At 44.0% G+C, this 16,698-nt stretch overlaps 1 protein-coding gene across 9 annotated transcripts in view; it reads left to right on the forward strand.

The window, feature by feature from the left end:
• The window catches only part of UBAP1 (ubiquitin associated protein 1), a 34,489-nt gene that overhangs the window by 14,506 nt on the left and 3,285 nt on the right, over positions 1-16,698 (forward strand). For 8 of the 9 annotated variants that reach the window (XM_064641403.1, XM_064641398.1, XM_064641401.1 and 5 more), the window contains 6 exons: positions 3,066-3,106; positions 7,435-7,559; positions 9,522-10,451; positions 14,293-14,331; positions 14,783-14,959; positions 16,406-16,507. In XM_064641403.1, coding sequence (XP_064497473.1) covers positions 3,073-3,106; positions 7,435-7,559; positions 9,522-10,451; positions 14,293-14,331; positions 14,783-14,959; positions 16,406-16,507 — 1,407 coding nt within the window. In that variant the 5' untranslated portion in view covers positions 3,066-3,072. The remainder of the gene's footprint in view (positions 1-3,065; positions 3,107-7,434; positions 7,560-9,521; positions 10,452-14,292; positions 14,332-14,782; positions 14,960-16,405; positions 16,508-16,698) is intronic. The other variant, XM_064641405.1, reaches the window with a different exon arrangement.

The raw sequence follows: 16,698 nt of genomic DNA on the forward strand, positions 1-16,698 counted from the left end.
CAGGAAAAGTGTTGCGAAAGGTTACATGCAGTAGAGTGGGTCCTTTGCCAATTTACAGTGTGCAGTAAAGCATCAGGCCAAAATTTGTGCCACCACATGCTGTGCCAAAATTTGTGCCACCACATGCCTTTGAGCATCCTGTTCAGGAGACTGGAGATGAAAGGGAAGATGATAGGGCTGCAGTTGTCAATCATCTGATTTGGAGTAAGGCTTTGGAAGCAGGTCCTTTAAATTTCTACATGAGTGGTACCAAAAATAAGCAAACTTCTACTGCACAGTGTAATGGATATTCAGGTAATGCCCAGAAGCATAGTAACAACATCAGTAATGTTCTAACAGGCTGCAAGTACTTTTTTCCCAACCAGGAGGACAGAGCAACAGCAAGATGCTTGTAACAGTGGTCCCTGAATAGTCTATCAAATCTGATTAGTCACAAGACACTATTTTAATTAAACCTTCTTTGGGAAGGGGGTGATGAAATGTGGCTGGCAGCCTTTTTCTGTGTTACTGTGTGTGGTGCTTAACAATTCTGTTTGCTGACAAGTGCCTTCTGCAGTAATGGTGTTTTAAGTGCACACTCACAGTGCATCAGCAAGAACTGGTGTGATATCATCTCTAATGGTACCTCAGTCTAAAGGGTGACTGTCTCTGAAAATGGTCCATTTCATGACTAGCTTGCTGTTGATGTGCCTTAGCTAGTTCTGTAGTTAAATAAGGGGTTACATATGGCAGGGGAATCATTTTCCCCACTGCACCCTGAAAGTAATGCAAATGCCAAGTCTGCACTAGATTTTACTACAGGATTGACAACAAAAGCAAGATACATATTGCTTATGTGAGGTATTTAGACACTGAGACTTGATGCAATTCCAGATGGATATGCTACTGCAAAACTCCCTGAAAGTTAGATGTGCAGTCTTGGCTCAGTGGGATTTGTACACCAGTGTCCCTGGAGCAGTAACTGGTGCTGCACTGAGAACTCCTGTGTCAGTTAAGTTGGGAAAGTGAGGAGTTTACTTCCTCTCGTTGGAAGTTCTTAAATTCTATGGAGAAAGGACCACTTGCTCTTCAGTCTGAGGTAGTAACTAGAAGAAAGAACTTGGAGAAACTAAAAGAAGTGTGTGTAGGCTTTGTCCCAAGTTCAGTGGATGGTGGACAGCCACGGTATGGGATTGCAGGCAGTGCCACGAGTGTCCGGCGGCAAACAGAGGAGTGGTGAGGCACGTGAAGGCTGTACGATTTCACTTGGCTTTTTCAGTAATAACAAACCCAGCTGATGTCTTAATTGCTACTCTCACACAGAGAAACCAGCAACACAGCAGCTTGTCTGGCAGCGTGATCAGGGTCTGAAAGTACAGCTATTTCACGTGCTATTGTCTGCAGTCTGGTCTCCTCTGCGGCTCTGCGACCAGTAAAGCTCGTTCAGCTCCAGTGGTCGACATGCAGCTCTGCTGCATGGTCTGGTGGCTTTGCCCTTGACATGCTTCCTGAGATGGTAGGCTTGGCACTACTTCATCTCCTTTTCCTTCCATCTTTGAATCCTTAATGTTTTGTTTGCTTCTGAGAAGCAGTTGCCAGCAGGTGCCAAAATGGGTTTTCTGGCTTAGTGGAATAGTTTTGGATGTAATACCAGTGCTGAGAAGAGGCTGGTAAACATTGAGCAGGATGACACACAGGTTATATGTCCAAGGTGCAGCTGGACTTGCCCAGCATGACTCACTTCCCCATGGGCTGTTGTCTCTTGAAGTCTGGTTGCACCCGGGTGATCCTTGTACGCTTTGGCTTTAGCCCTGTGCTGAATTCCCGTTAGCCAGTAGGGCTGGTTCACCTGTTGCTTTCAACATAACCTTGAAAGGGACCTTTGCACAGCAAAAGGGACTTTTCCTAAAGTGCTTGTAACTGGTCCTCCTTGTTCCCAGTCCTGTCAGCAGCAACAAGGAAGAATAGCTAAGCTGTCTGTGTAATCCTCACCTTATGACTCCCTTCCTTTAAGGTAATGTTTGCAGTTGGAACCTGCGGTGGAAACAGCGAGCCTAAGAGTCCTTGACTGGGGAATGATCTGCCCCACGTGCTCTGCTGCCCCTGGGGATGTACCAGAGAGCTCCATGTTTTTGAAGACCAGCTGTTGGGCATTTCAGTCTATGAGCTGGAGGGCTTCAGGAACAAAGGGCAGCTCTGATTCCTTGTAATGCATAATGTCACAAGGATCACTTAAAAATTCAGTTATTCAAAGAATTATGCTGTGTTGTCTTGAGATAGATCTTGTGATTTCCTTCTAATCCAGCAAAAGAATCAGTTATGTTATTGAATATACCGTAAGCATCCTGGAGCACAGATTTAGCTGACAATTAATTAGACAGATAATTCTATCTTGAGCAACTCTTTTCTCGGGGCAGGACTACTCTCTGTTTACAAGCTGTCTAAGTACTCTGTGTTTAACATCTTGCATCTAAATTTTATAAGTTTTTAGTAAATTCTGTGGGCAGTGGATGAGACCTCTTTTTTTACCAGTGTTTTCTTGTGTGTATCCAAAAGTATCTTCCTAATGGTACCATTTATTGTGTACCCGTGTTGTGCATTACCCAGTGTGTCTAGACAAGTGCCTCACTGGCTAACTGACTGTGTGCCCAGTATGGTAGTATCCCCTTTTAGAGCAGCAGGGATTAAACTGAAGAGGATCAATGTGGTATTTCCAGTAGGAAGAGCTATTCTTAATGCCAAGGGAAGCAGGGTGTGCTCCATGGGGCTGGGAGAGAGAGGCCTCCGAGTGCTGTCATCTGGAACTCTGTCTTCCTGATCAACCAGGTTGTGTCTGGTTGATTTGTTTGGGTTTTTGTGGTTTGGTTAGTTGTTTTTGCCGTTTAGATTGGCAGATCCTGGGCTAAGTTATTTGTCTGCTCAGTTGGTTCTCAAGGTTGTAAAATAAGTTTGCTTGTCTATCTCGGGAACAGGCACATCGAGTCTGCAAAGTGTTCCCTAACCTAGAGGTAGGACTCTGGAACAGCGTAGACTTGATCTGTGCTACATATATGAAGTTGTTAAAGCTGTTTTAAAATGTTTTTCAGGTTCTAAATGGCTTCTAAGAAGTTGGGATCCGACTCTCATGGTAAGTGAAATTTGGCATCCTTGTCTTTTCAACAGGATAAATTCTACTATTGCTGCTGACTGATGTCCCAGCCTAGACAGTCCATATAGACTAATCTGTTTAGCCACCGAGTAGTTTTTTGATTAGGAATGCCTTGGCTTCCTTCTGGAATAGTTGCTTGCTGGTGCTGTGTGTGCTTGTTCTCTGATTGAACTGAAATTCAGCCTGTGACTATTCCCTACTCTGTCATGGCAGAGTTATATTTTCCCCTTATCCCACTTACTCCCTTCAAAATCAAAGCTGAACTGCAGTTGTGAGACTGCTCTGATGTTTGCTGAAGTGGATGCTGGAGCTGTAGCATCTTCCTATGGAAGTCATATGAGAAGTTGAAATGAAAGTGAAGCTTTCAATATAACATTGAACTGTGCTTGGTCTTTGCTCAACCATGAATTTCTTTCTTAAAATGGACTAATCTGGTTCAGAAGGCAGATGAAAAACAGACTATATTTTTTTATCTTCTGCATATGAGATGTGTAAAGTCATGCAGATGATTTGTATCGTAAAAGTTATTTGCCTGTGTATATGCATAGTTTTTAGAAAATAAGTTGTGACTTGAGTGCAAATAATATTTCTGTGGAACATTAAAGTTCAGCTTCTTGTATGTGATGTGGCTTGCTCAAATCGGTAATCATGGCTTTTCATGCTGTCAAAACTTCTGCTTTTAGAAATTCAGCCATGATCTTTATTGTTAATTTTTCAGATAAGAAGGTCCTGGGGAATTCCAGTTGTCCTTGAGCTTTTTATTTAGTCTTGCAAGTGTAAAGTTAAAGTACAAAATAAGAAATGCCTCACTTAAGTCCATGGTTAAGGATTAATAAAAAGAGCCTATCAAAACTTAATTTTTAGATGGTCTCCTTTGCTGTGGCCCAATGATCCTGCTGCAAGACAACTAATTTCCTCATTAAGTAGCTGCCAGCCCTTCAGCAGTTGCTTCTTTATCTGTAAACAGTCTCTAACTGCTTGTCTTCTATGTCTGTTTTAATTTTTCTCTCCTGTTTGCCCAACTGGACGAGCAAAGATGCTGCCCACAGCTAGAATTCAACGTGTCTTAAAAATTTCCCAAAACAGTACAGTGTGCTGGAACATGCTCCTGGCTTCAAAATAACAAGGCCCAGACAAATGGTGCTGTGAGCTGCCTTGTTAACTTGTCTGCTCTTCTGCGTGCCCTCTGTTCCTAATGGCCAGCGGCACTGTCACAGTACTGTTTCTGAGGAGCAGTGGAGCAACTTCCTTGGATTAATGGTGTCCTAAGAAATCAGCAGGACAGTTGTTTCAGTCTTCTCCGGGGTTGTTAAGAATAGTCCTACTAACTGAGTTTTGGCTTACTGTAGAGCATCTTGTCCAACAGCTGCCTGCAGCTCGGTGTCTGGCAGGTTGATGAAATCTGTCAATATAGTTGATGTATCTCTTGTGATTATTGCTGAGCTACTTATTAGAGGTTAGAGGACTGATGTTGAATCACAGAATGGTTGAGGCTGGCAGAGACATCTGCAGATTATGTCCAAACCCCCTGCTTAAGCTCAGGTTTCTCAGGACCACGTTCAAATGGAGATGAAGATGGGACCACAAAGTATGAGTGGAGAGAAAAGGAGCCCTTTTCATGTCTTTAAGGATGTTCTTAGCATACACCTGTAACTATTCCTAACCATGTAACTTCAGGTCCTCTTCTGTCATTTGAATAATTGGAAGTTCAAGCTTAAGTTGTAGGAATTAGTGGCATGTAGAAATGCAGCTTTCATCTGTTGTGCAAAAAGTGTGGGTTATGCCAAGTGCAGCATGATAATGTTTGTGTTATCGTTGTCACTATAGAATTTAAAACCTTTTAACTCTGATTTCTGACAATTGCATAAGCGTGGTTCGTGTGACCATGAAAACTCAGTTCCACATGCTTTCAAAACTGTTCCCCATTCATAACTGGTAACTGTGTTTTTTTTTTTTTTCTGAAGTGTTTCTATTTTGCTACCAAACTGAAGGACATTTCTGTGGGTTGACCAGTGACTTCTGCATTACACTATAGTGGAGAGGAATCTTTGTTAGGCAGGAGTGTAATACAGAGCACAGTGTCAGAGATCAGGCTGGCAGGTACACTTTTGCCAGAGCTAGTCTCAGAAGTTCCTCAATGTGCTTTTAACTGATAAAAGGATGAAGTGCCCAACAGGCATATTAAATAACAGTTTCAGAAAAACTAAAGTTGTTTCACTTGAACATGTGACTTTGAAACAGTGTCACCAAACTAGTACCGTTCTGACTGGGCTGGAACAAACTGAATGCTATGTGCATCAGTGTTTTGCCTCAGAAAGACTTTTTACCATCAACTGTCCTGAAACACTTGGTGTGTTCCTAATACGTGTTTGTGTGTTTTGTAGCAGAGTCGTATTCAAGATGAGGTTATTGCAGTGGTTATTAAAATATCAGTATACTGGGGAGAAACTAGAAAGCTTTTACTCCTTAGTCAAGCTTTTCAGGTTAAGCTGGCATCTGTAAGTGCGGCCCATCTAGGTGTGTTTCATTTTATTTTCTGAGCAAAATAGGAGTTACTATGTAAATACCACAGTCTGGGCTTGTAGCCCCTGTGGCTGGTATCTCTTTCAGGTGCACCTGTGCAAGAAGAGGTGTCTGCCACTTACTGTGTTAATAGGTTTAATGAGACAAGTATTTGAACACTGAGCTAATTGGCCGGTGAGATCCACGCGGAGAAGCATTCCTGCTGCACCCGGATCATCTGGTTTGGAACAGGACTTGTGCGAGTGGGGCTATGCAGAACATAGTAGCAACAGTCCGGGCTCTGGTTGTTCATGACCTGGCCACGATTTACTGCTCCTGGTGCAGAGGCTGCCACAGTTGCTATTTCTGTATAAGCAAATGCTTTGGTTCTCAAATTGCCGGCTCAAATACAATTTGGGTGACATGGTGCAGTTAAACAGGTTATTCCCACTAAGGATCAGTGAAAATGCTATTATATTCTGCTTGGAGTGTGTTCTCATCCTGGAGGTGCAGGTGGTGTTCATCCTGATGGTTTCAAAGTGCAGGAGACAGCACCTGTGTCTTAACAAAACTCTGTGATCAGCACCTCCAGTGCGTGGAATGAGAGCTCAAGTGATGACAGCCCACAAACCGGTAACTCCAAATTGACAGGATGTTCCTGTTTTTGAAAGCTGCTCGGCCTCTGGGAGCTGTGGCTGCCTGGTAGATGAGTTGACAGTGAGGGAACACAAACAGTACTTAAGCTGCCATCTGAGTATGAAAATGGGTCAGATAAAAATGGCAAGTCACAGTTCACTGAGCGAGGGGTTGGGCACTGAACACCCTCTCAGTTATTGCCACTGATGTCTCTCTTTATCTGCATCACTCAAAGAGGAGTTTCAAGGAAGGCCTAGAGGCACTTTTGATACACACACCAGAAACTTTGCCTGTAATTCCCAAAGCTTAGACCAGCAATCCAAGAGATCACTTCCAGTTAATAAAAAAAATGAGTGCAATTTGTATTGTGGGTTTTCCCATACTTCTTCACAGTAGCTCAAGGAAAACACAGCAATAGTCTGGTGGAGGTGGCTGAGCTTAAGTGGTTTTTGCCTTGTGAGTTTGTAGGATGCCTGAAAAGTGTCACCCTAAAACATTTTTTAAATATCAGGTGTAAGTGATAGATACAAAGGACAGATGTAGGACCTGATCAAGTTTGATTGCCTTGTTTCAAGAATCAAAACTGCTGTGCTAAATAGTCGTGATATTTCACTGTGTTTTGGTTAAAGTGGAATGTCTGTGGGTCGTCACTTTGCCCTTGTGACCACTTCTTTCTGAATGTTACCTCCTACTTGCATGTCAAAAAGTGGATTTTAGTTCGTCTTAGCTGCTCTAAAGCTGGGTCATATCAAAACCTCTTTTGAATATGGTAAAAAGTGATGGATCTGTTTATAGAGATATAAGAGAATACAACGTTCAGGAGACCTTCAGCATCCAGTTGTGTAGGAATAGTCTTGTCACACAGGAAAGTAGGACATGGGGTGCAGAGACTTCAAAATATGATGGATTGTTATGTTGTGAGGGGCGTTGCCTTTTTTTTTTTTAACAGTTGTGGGCTAGAACATCTAAACAAACCAAACAAACTCCACAAACAAAACTGAGGCATCAAAGTCCAAACAACTTCAAACTTCGTTTGTACTGTCACCTGACATAGTTGTGGCAGCAGAGATAAAATAGCTCCCAAATACAGCAAAGTGAACCTTAATTGAAAGCATTCAACTTGCGAGTTGTGGGGATTTTTTTAATATAATTTCTGCTTCTGATTTTAGGGCCTTTCAGTTACCTTGATGATGTCCCTTTTAAGATAGGAGACAAGTTCAAAACCCCAGCGAAGGTTGGATTACCCATTGGTTTCTGTCTGCCTGATTCTTCTCAGCTTGTCAGAGAAGCCCAGGTGAGTGATGTGTTTTGCCTTTCTGCTCTCTTCTCCCCTGGCCCCAACATGTGGTGCTGTAAATTGCAGTTAGTCACAGTTCACTCACGAGTCATGTCAGTCCTGTGGTGTCATTTCATGTACCAGACAGTATTTGCAGAATGTCTGTTTAACAACTTTATAGAAGGATAGAAATATGATGGGTCATGCAAAAAGCTTCTCTACTTGTTGTTTCCTTAGAAAGCCACTAGGCTTTTATTTTTAAGCATTTATTTTAGTGTATCTACTTTGAAGAAGCACGGTGTTTTTTTTGCAATGGTTACAGTTTTAAATGTTACCCTGGCTAAGTTTGAATATAATTTTTAAGAGCAAAAATGCTAAGAACTGATACACCTGTGCAATGGCATAATTTCCAGTTCTTTTTTTCTGTGTAGTTCTGAGAGGGAATTCTGTGGGGCAAACAAGTTACAGCTTGGTACCTTGGTGGCTCCCCTGTCTTGAGGAGCATGTTTCTGTTAAAATAAGCTGTTAGTAGCATAAAATCAATTGCTTTAGCCTAGTTGTTGAAAACCTAATCTCCAAATGCAGGTTGTGATACAGGAAACCTAATTGAACTATGTTTTCTCATTTAGATCCATGATTTTCCTTGACCAGTCCCAGTTGATGATTGTTTTCACTTTGTCTGTGACAGATTGCTTTAGGCTTTTTCCTTATAACCATTAAATGATTACCTGATTGTCCTAGTAGACCTGTTTCCACTCATTTAAGCTGATGTGGGAGAGCTGCATATAGACACACACAAAGTTATGATAGCTCTGCTCACATACCAAAGAGTGTGTAGTAGTGGTGCCCAATGCTTCTGCCTGTGTGTTGTTTTCCAAAATCTCTGTGCTGATAAATTACATATCACACCTCTTGGAGTCTTAGAGCTCAGGGAAGGGAAACTGGAGCCCGCTACAGGATGAGATGTGGCACAACACAGTGAGTAGCCTGCAGAGGCCCATGAATCCTTGCTGGCTTGTTGCCCTTTAGAATTAGGAATTTATGACTTGGCAATCCAGTGGCAAAGTACTCCTGTTCAGGTATGTGCCATTGTCCTGTCGAGGCTGTCTTAACACTTCTTGTGAGTCTGAGGTCTAGGCTGCCTGTGGACTTGACTCCTAGGCTGTGTTCTCTGAACATTTTGTGGTTATTTAAAGATTAAGGCTGTGCAGAATTTTGCCCTTTACAACCAAGCCATTGAGTGGTCAGTACACTGGTAGTGAGTAGCTTACAGATGCCTCTCTGTGCTAACCTGGCTCTGAACGACCTGATATTAAGTGGAAAAAGCTTAAGGGATCCTGTCCTGTCAGTTACTACAGCAAAACCTGCTGCTGAAGGAAGGTGTTGTCATTGTTGTAGCCATTGTATCTGCTTTGGCTGGCAAGGCAGTAGAGTGAAAATACAAACACCTCTTAAACTAGTGGGTGTGAAACTAATATCGAGTGCCTTAGGAATCTTTTAGGGCAAACTGAGTAATACTCTATTGGCCTTCGGATGCATAGTTACTCTTCTGCAATCTTGAATGACATGTGGAACTAGTGGATGGGAGGTAGTTCAGTGGTTGGGGAATGATTGTCCATCTAGTAACATGTTACACTTTCCCATGCTACATCTGTAGTCTTGGGGGAAGAAGGCGGGAGACTTGTGAAACTCATTTTGGGATGATCAGTAGCTCTAAAGCAAAATTAAATGCAGAAAGGAGACAAAATATGGTATTCTAATCCAGGCTGCAGCCAGGTTTTGTGCACAGAGGCAAAATTACCTACTTGTAGTGTCTGCCAGCTTTGTTAATCTGTAGGCTGGGAAAAGGTGATGACTGTCCATGGTAACTCAGGTAGCTCTTCTTCTTTGGTAACTCACGTTCCTGTTAGAAGTAGCAATTACGATCCTTACAAATTAATTTTTTTCCCCTTCTCTCCTTTCCCCTCCACCCCCATCCAGTATGACTTCTCGCTGGAAAAGAAAACAATCGAGTGGGCTGAAGACATCAAAAAAATCCAGGCTGCCCAGAGGGAAGCTGAACGCAAGGCAGAAGAAGCACTAGCTAACTCCAAAGCAGCTCCAGAGGACAGCACCAGGATGGGGTTCTCAGAGGGACCTTGCCCTGAAGCCATGCCTCCTCCTATCAACCCCATCCTCGCTAGCCTGCAGCACAATAATATCCTTACTCCCACGCCAGCCAACAGCAGCTCTGTGAAGCAAAAGGTCCTGAGCCCGCCTCGTCCAAAAGCAGATTTTAACCCAGCTGATTTTGAACGTGAAGAAGACCCATTTGACAAACTGGAATTAAAAACTATTGATGATAAGGAGGAATTAAAAAATATTCTTGAAATTCACGTTGGTACTACTGGGCCTATTGTTGCCCAGCTGTTAGATAATACTTTGCCCAAAGGAGGGTCTGAGTCTGTGTTGCAAGATGAAGAAGTTCTGGCATCCATAGAAAGGGCCACGTTGGACTTCAAACCCCTTCATAAACCCAATGGCTTTATCACTTTACCACAGCTGGGAAACTGTGAAAAGATGTCCTTGTCTTCCAAAGTGTCCCTTTCTCCTATCACTTCAGTGAGCAATATCAAATCCCTGTCCTTTCCTAAGCTTGACTCCGATGAGAATGATCAAAAGTCATCAAAGCTCACGAGCACTTTCCACAGCACTACCTGTCTCCGCAACGGCACTTTGCTCAGCTCTTTGCAGGCCTGTGCTCAGAGTAAAGGCAGTGAACTGAATGGACTCCACATGGTTGGTGTTTCTGCTCTAAATGAGGACAGTGCCAGGGAGACATCGACATCACCCTTCTCATCCAGGCTGTCTTCCCTGGCTGCGCCGACTGTTTGTACGGAAGACGAATCATCTCAAAGCACATCGACTACGGTAAATGTGCAGTGGATTGGAGCTGGGGCTGCTGGGGAGAGGTGGAGGTGCAGAGGCAAATCCTCCCTCTGGACTGTCCTATGGCTTTGGCTATAGCTTCATTTATTAGGAGTGACATGTAGATCCTCTTGAGTTACGTGGCAAATTGATCAATCCAACAGGCCTTCATGCTGGCAGTTCTGAACCTCAGATGATTACTCTGCAGTTTTTCCCAAAAATTTGGTAATTTTAGGCTAACCGTAGCGATTTTTCTTTCAGCTTCTCAGCTCTCGTTTGTTGTTGATAGTTGCACACCTTTGAACTAAGTATATAAGGCATCTTTTGTGTATGGTCCTGCCTTTTGTCCTATCCGGCTGACATGTATCAGATTCTGAAGTGCTGTTAGGCTTTGAGTCAGATCTCTTCCACATTTCTTCCTCGGTTTGCTTTTTTTATTTGCTGGAGAAAACGGGAAATGCAGACTTCTCAAGGAATAGCAGTAATAACAAATTGAAAAACACAGATGTGCTGTGTCATTCAGGGAAGAAAAAAGTGCTTGTGGTTGACCTGCATTAAAATAAGTGTATTTTTTTATTTTTAATTTGCTTCCTGAGATCCTTTTAAAATTCAGTCTTTGAAAGGAAGACAGTTATGGTGGTTTGAAATCTGGTATCCACCCTCCCTTGTGAAGGAGGGTGGAAGGGTTGCTTGGTGGAGACCAAAACCAGTCTTGAAGATCATCTTGTATTTTTAACATCACCGTTGGTTGCTGCCCAGCTCTGAGACAGGAGATTGAATCTTCATTTCCTCAGTCTTGTTGCAAGTTCTAAAGTGACCCTGAGGACACTAGCTTCACACCAGCTGTTGTTTTTGTCTCTTTGTGAATAAGAGCAGAGATTAGAGTAAGTTTGTGGACTTTTTTTTGTAAAGAATCTCAGATCTGGACATGAAGCCTAGTGAAAACTGTGTAGTCAAACCCTCTAGCTGGTTCTAAAATAATCTGCATTTTTTTTCTGTCTAGTATAAGCAGTGTTTCAGTGGTTCTGTGGTTTTACTGGCACACTGTAGGTTTTTGTGATACCATATGCTCTGTAACAAATGATGCTGCTCCTCTCCTGTTGTTCTCCCACCTCTTTTCAGGCTTAGGTGAATGCACTAACAATTGTGAAATACAGGATTCTGGGAAATGGTGTGTTTGTCACCAGAACAGCTGTTTATTGGTGACCAGAACAAATTTAATACTGTGAACTTTGGCAGGAGGAGCAGTGTGCTGAGCACCTGCTCACTGCTGCAAGTCACAGGGGTGAGAGGTGATTGTGTGGTTGTGGGTAGCTCAGAGGTGAAACCTCAGTTACAAAACACATAGCATCTCTGGGGACTAAGATGAAAAATCACAACTAGATAGATGGAAATTAAGATGGCCAGATTTTCCCTCTTAACTATTCAAAATCTCTCTGCTGGATTAAAATTTGTTAAAGACCAAGAGGGAAGGTGTATCCTCAAGAATGCTGTAAGGGAAGATTGAAACGGACAAAGAAAGAGACTTGGTAGTAGAAGTAATAAAGGTCTTAATTTGAAACTATTTCTCCTTTGGAAGCAGCAAATCAAGAAAGAGGTATGCTGACAGAACTAGTTCTTTCTGTTTGAATTCCAAGACTTCAGGTTATACTTGTTTCATGTTTCCACAGGAAAGTCCCAGTGACTGGAAAATGACAGCTGAGAGGCAAGAAATTGAAGTAAATGCAACAAAAGAATTTAAGCAAATGTAACAGAAGTCCTCAGAGTAGGAAAACAACAGAAGGAAGTCAGAATCAAATGTAGAATAAGCCTGTCCTTTTTCACAGAATCATTATAGTAGTTTGTGTTGGAAGGGACCTTAAAGGTCATCTTGTTCCAGTCCTCTGTCATGGGCAGGGACACCTTCCCCTAGACCAGGTGCTCAAAGCCCCATCCAACCTGGCCTTGAGCACTCCCAAGGATGGGACATCCACAACTTCTCTGGGCAGCCTGTGACAGGGCCTCACCACCCTCACAGGGAAGAATTTCTTCCTAATATCCCATTTAACCCTGCCCTGTGTCAGTTTAAAGCCATTCCCCTTTTCCTGTCACTACACGCTCTTGTCCAAAGTCCCTCTCCTTGGAGGGAGGGACTTGGAGCCCCTTTAGGTACTGGGAGGTGCTCTAAGGTCACCCCATAACTTCTCCAGGCTGAACAAACCCAGCTCTCTCAGCCTGTCTCCATAGCAGAGGTACTCCAGTCCTTTGAGCATCAATGTGGCCCCAGCCTTTTAGGAAGCCTCGGGACAATTGTGTGTCCACAGTGATTTTATAATTTTTTTCCTCATGAGACTAGAAATTGTAACTTTGAATTTGCAGTTACCAGTGGAGTTTTTGCTTTACCAGTGAATAGGATGTTGGAAATTTTGGATGGAAACAAATCTGTGGTTTCTCCATTTCTCTGAGGCTGCACAGGTTCTGTGGTGGTCCCCTCTCCTCACTTTTTGGTATGATTTTCAGAGCTTTGGCAGAAGGAGAAAAGACTAGTGAAGACAGCAGTTTGAAATTAAACTCAAGTAGATTGAGGAGCAGGAGTTGGTTTTCCCAGACTCTTGAATCTCTGGTGTCAGAAGCAGTTTTGGTTTTCCTGGCTACAGCATCAATAACAAAGCATCATCCTTCAGTCAGACAACCAGCTGATTTCAGGGCTTCTCCAGACCCACATTTCACCGTATCCCATATCCTAGTGCTTTTTGCCCTGAGTATTCAGAGTGAATATGATGTCTTAGACTTTGTCTTATAGAAGAAAAATTCTTACCCTTGAGATTAAAATGGTCAGAAATGGAGAAGAAAACCTTGGTGGTGGTTTGGCATCTTTTTGCAAATAAATGGAATTTGTCAAAATCTTGGTAGATTTTGTCAGAACTGGTTTTCTGTATAGGCCTTTTTGTTGTTCTGTTTGGGCCCAAGGAAGGCCTTTCTGAAGGATGTGGACAAGCTTTCAAGCAATCTGTGTTGGCATAATAACTGTTAAGAAATGCAAAAAGCTATGGTTTTTGGTCCACAGTGATTTCCTACAGTCTGTTCTAATTCTGTTTAAAATGCAGGAGTTCTAGATGTGTGAACTGAAATGTGCAGCTTTGGTGGGGCCAAGGCCTCACTTTGCACAGCTCTTATCTTGGGCAAAATCCTATAAAGTGGTGGGTTGGTTCTGCCCTGTGGCAGCCTGGTTTTGTGGAAAGGGAGCAGAAGGAACGTGACCCAGCCTTGTTGCTGTATCAGGAACGGGTCTGAGTGCTGAGCAGAAAAATCACATGCTCTTTTTAGCCAGTGTGCCACGTTGTTCCTATGCTGCTATGGAATTCAGTGCTCTGGGAGTAGAAAAGAGGTGTATTTTTCTCTTACCCCTTCTCATGTTCAACAAGTCAAGGGAAGTCTCTAGGCAACAGTTTCAAAAGTACCACTGTTACTCAGGCTGTGCAGCGCTTGGTCAGGAGCTGAACTGGAGCCAGCGAGTTTCGCTGAGCTGTGTGAACACACAGCTGTTACAGTGACAGAATAAACAAGCTTACAATTATTATGAGAGTACACACATCCTGCTTGGAGTATAATCCGTTTGTAGAGTGCTGAGAGAAGAAATCCTCATGATGGCAATTCTGTAGCTGCACACATATAGGTGGCTATTCTGTAGCTATTTCTGCATGTGAGATGTGTGATGTCCACTTCTCATAATGCAGAAGCGTGATCAGACCTTGAGTCTCCATGGTGTGGTGGAGTATTCTGTAAAACCCTCCTTCCCCAGCTATGGCAAATTCTGCTCACTGGTGCATAATGTTTATGGTTGTTTTATTTGTGTGTTGTCCAGCAGGTACACCCAGACTACAAGGAAACAGAAATCCCTGTGGTAAGTTTCCAAATACCTTGCATTGGATCATGTTTATGATAATCTCCAGATCTAGTGTTCCTGTGAGTACAGAAAACTCATAGGTGGTGAGTAAACCTGTGGTGAGGGAAGCAATCTCTGTGCTTCCTCTGAGGTGTGGGGTTTGGCTGTATCATGACCTTCACTGTTGCAGGGGCTGGGTGTTCAAAGGTTTTGGTTACACCAGTAGGAGGGGGTTTATTGTGAAGAATCTGGGTTGTTGATTGCTGTTTTGGGCGTTAAAAGAGTGTGGTGGGAATCAGACGTTGTGCACCGCTCTGTTTCATCCTCACAGCGTGTAACTTCCCAAGGGCAGTCTAGAAACCCTCTTGTATTAATTACATGGGGTATCCTGGTTCTGCATTAGCCAGGAACAGGATGTGGGGATGCAGGAGATGACCATCACCTCAGCCTCTGTGTTTTTCCCCTTCAGGTAACACACCAAAACTTCCCAGTGTCTAAAGTGCCCAGCAGCAGTAGCTGCACGATGGAGCTGCAGCAGGGCCTCTCCCCCAGTGAGAGGCAGTGCGTGGAGACCGTGGTCAACATGGGGTACTCACCAGAGAACGTCCTGAGAGCCATGAAGAAGAAGGGACAGAATATAGACCAGGTAAGAGCTTGTGCAGAACAAAGAAAGGCTTCGTTGGACACTGGTTCTGCTGAGGAGCAATCCTGGGTTTGCAAGATGGATAGGGGGGGAAAACTTCTTCTAACAGCCTATAGTGACTGCCATCAGCTGCTGGAGGAGTTGTCACCTGGCAGTGGAGGCTCCCAAAACCAAAGAGAAGAGCGCTTGTGCTTGTTCCTGATGAGAGACTGCTCGAGCTGGCCACATCTGTGGGTGCTGCGTTGGAGCCGCGCTGAGCGTGGGATGGGCCTTGGCTCTGTGTCCAGCTGGGAGAGGAACTGGGTCTTCCCAGAAGCCACAAACCCATCCAAAGGAAGCTCAGCATGGCTCTGCACCATGCTTAGTGCCACGTGGCAGAAATACAGCCAACTTCCCTTGTTCTGAGCACGAGGGCTTACGATGCTGACGTCTCTCCTTGTAGAGAGATCGGCCCCTGCAGGCCTGAGACAGCCCTGAAAAGCTCCTGCAAGGCCCCACTGACCGACTTTAGTGTGCACCCTGGTGCTGGTGCTTTCTGCCTTGTGTGTGTTGCCTCAAATGACTGCTAAAACCAGGTCACTGAGCTTAAATCACTGCAGGGTGGAGGGTGGCTCTGGGTCTTGTATCCACTTCAAACACTTCTAAGTGGGGAGAGCACGGCCAGACTCTGTGCTGGCCCTAGGCAGGCTCTGTGCCACACAGGACTGTGCCTGTGCAGGAGGCTTGCTGGGCTTGCAGGAGGCTTGCTGGGCTGATCTCCTGCCCACTCCCTACACATTGAGAGTGGCTTAAGCTCTGTGCTGGAGTGAACTGTGGTATCAAATGGAAAAAGGTGTCCCTTAGGAGGGCAGTTTTAAATCCTGCTGTACTTGCAGGCTGTGTTCTTTTGCACACCTCGCACTGCCCACCTGACCCTTCCCTGTTCCTCTCAAAGCTGAGGATGGGTAAGAAATGTGTCAGTGGTTTCTGTGCATGTGAGCTGGGATTTGCAGCTCACTCACCAGTGTGTTGAGTTGATCTTCAAAGGCTGACTGCTTTCAGATTGCATCAGCTCTTGTGGCTGTCTGAGAGGAAGCTGAAAGCTGACATGTCTTGACTGCTGGACCTATAGTTTCATTTTTAAAATGTGTAGTATAAAAAACACACTTAAACTTTGGCCTTCTGCTGCGCCGTAAGGCACAGAGGGCTGAAGGTACACTTCGGAGGGTGCTCTGACTGGCATGGAAGATGTTCAGAGCTGGTTGGAGAGCACAGGAGGACAGAAGGGCTTGTCTGCTTTCTCTGCGCTCTTGTATAAAAAGAGTGTCTCAACTCTTCTAAGAAGGACTTTGTCTCTGAAGTGCCGGGTTGGAGTCACGCTCAGCCCCTCTGCGCCTACAAAGGTGCCATTCAACCACGCGCTGCCAACGCCACACTGCAAACTTGGTTTCTTTTCTTCATTCCTTACAGGTGCTGGATTACCTGTTTGCACATGGACAGCTTTGTGAGAAGGGCTTTGATCCACTTCTTGTTGAAGCAGCTTTGGAAATGCACCAGTGTTCAGAGGAGAAGGTGAGGGTGCAGTGTGTGCAGGAACAGAGAATGTGCCATGACAGGGAATTCCAACAGCAGTTCCTCTGGCTGATGTAATTCTGGCTTTCATGGTAATGCTGCTTTTTTTCCCAAAACTGACTGCCAAAGGGCATCTTTGTGTTGATAAAGCTAGAATTTGTTAAAGCATTAGAATTCTTCTGCATTGTTCT

Source organism: Pseudopipra pipra, chromosome Z (genome assembly GCF_036250125.1).
Source record: "Pseudopipra pipra isolate bDixPip1 chromosome Z, bDixPip1.hap1, whole genome shotgun sequence".
Lineage (NCBI taxonomy): Eukaryota > Metazoa > Chordata > Aves > Passeriformes > Pipridae > Pseudopipra > Pseudopipra pipra.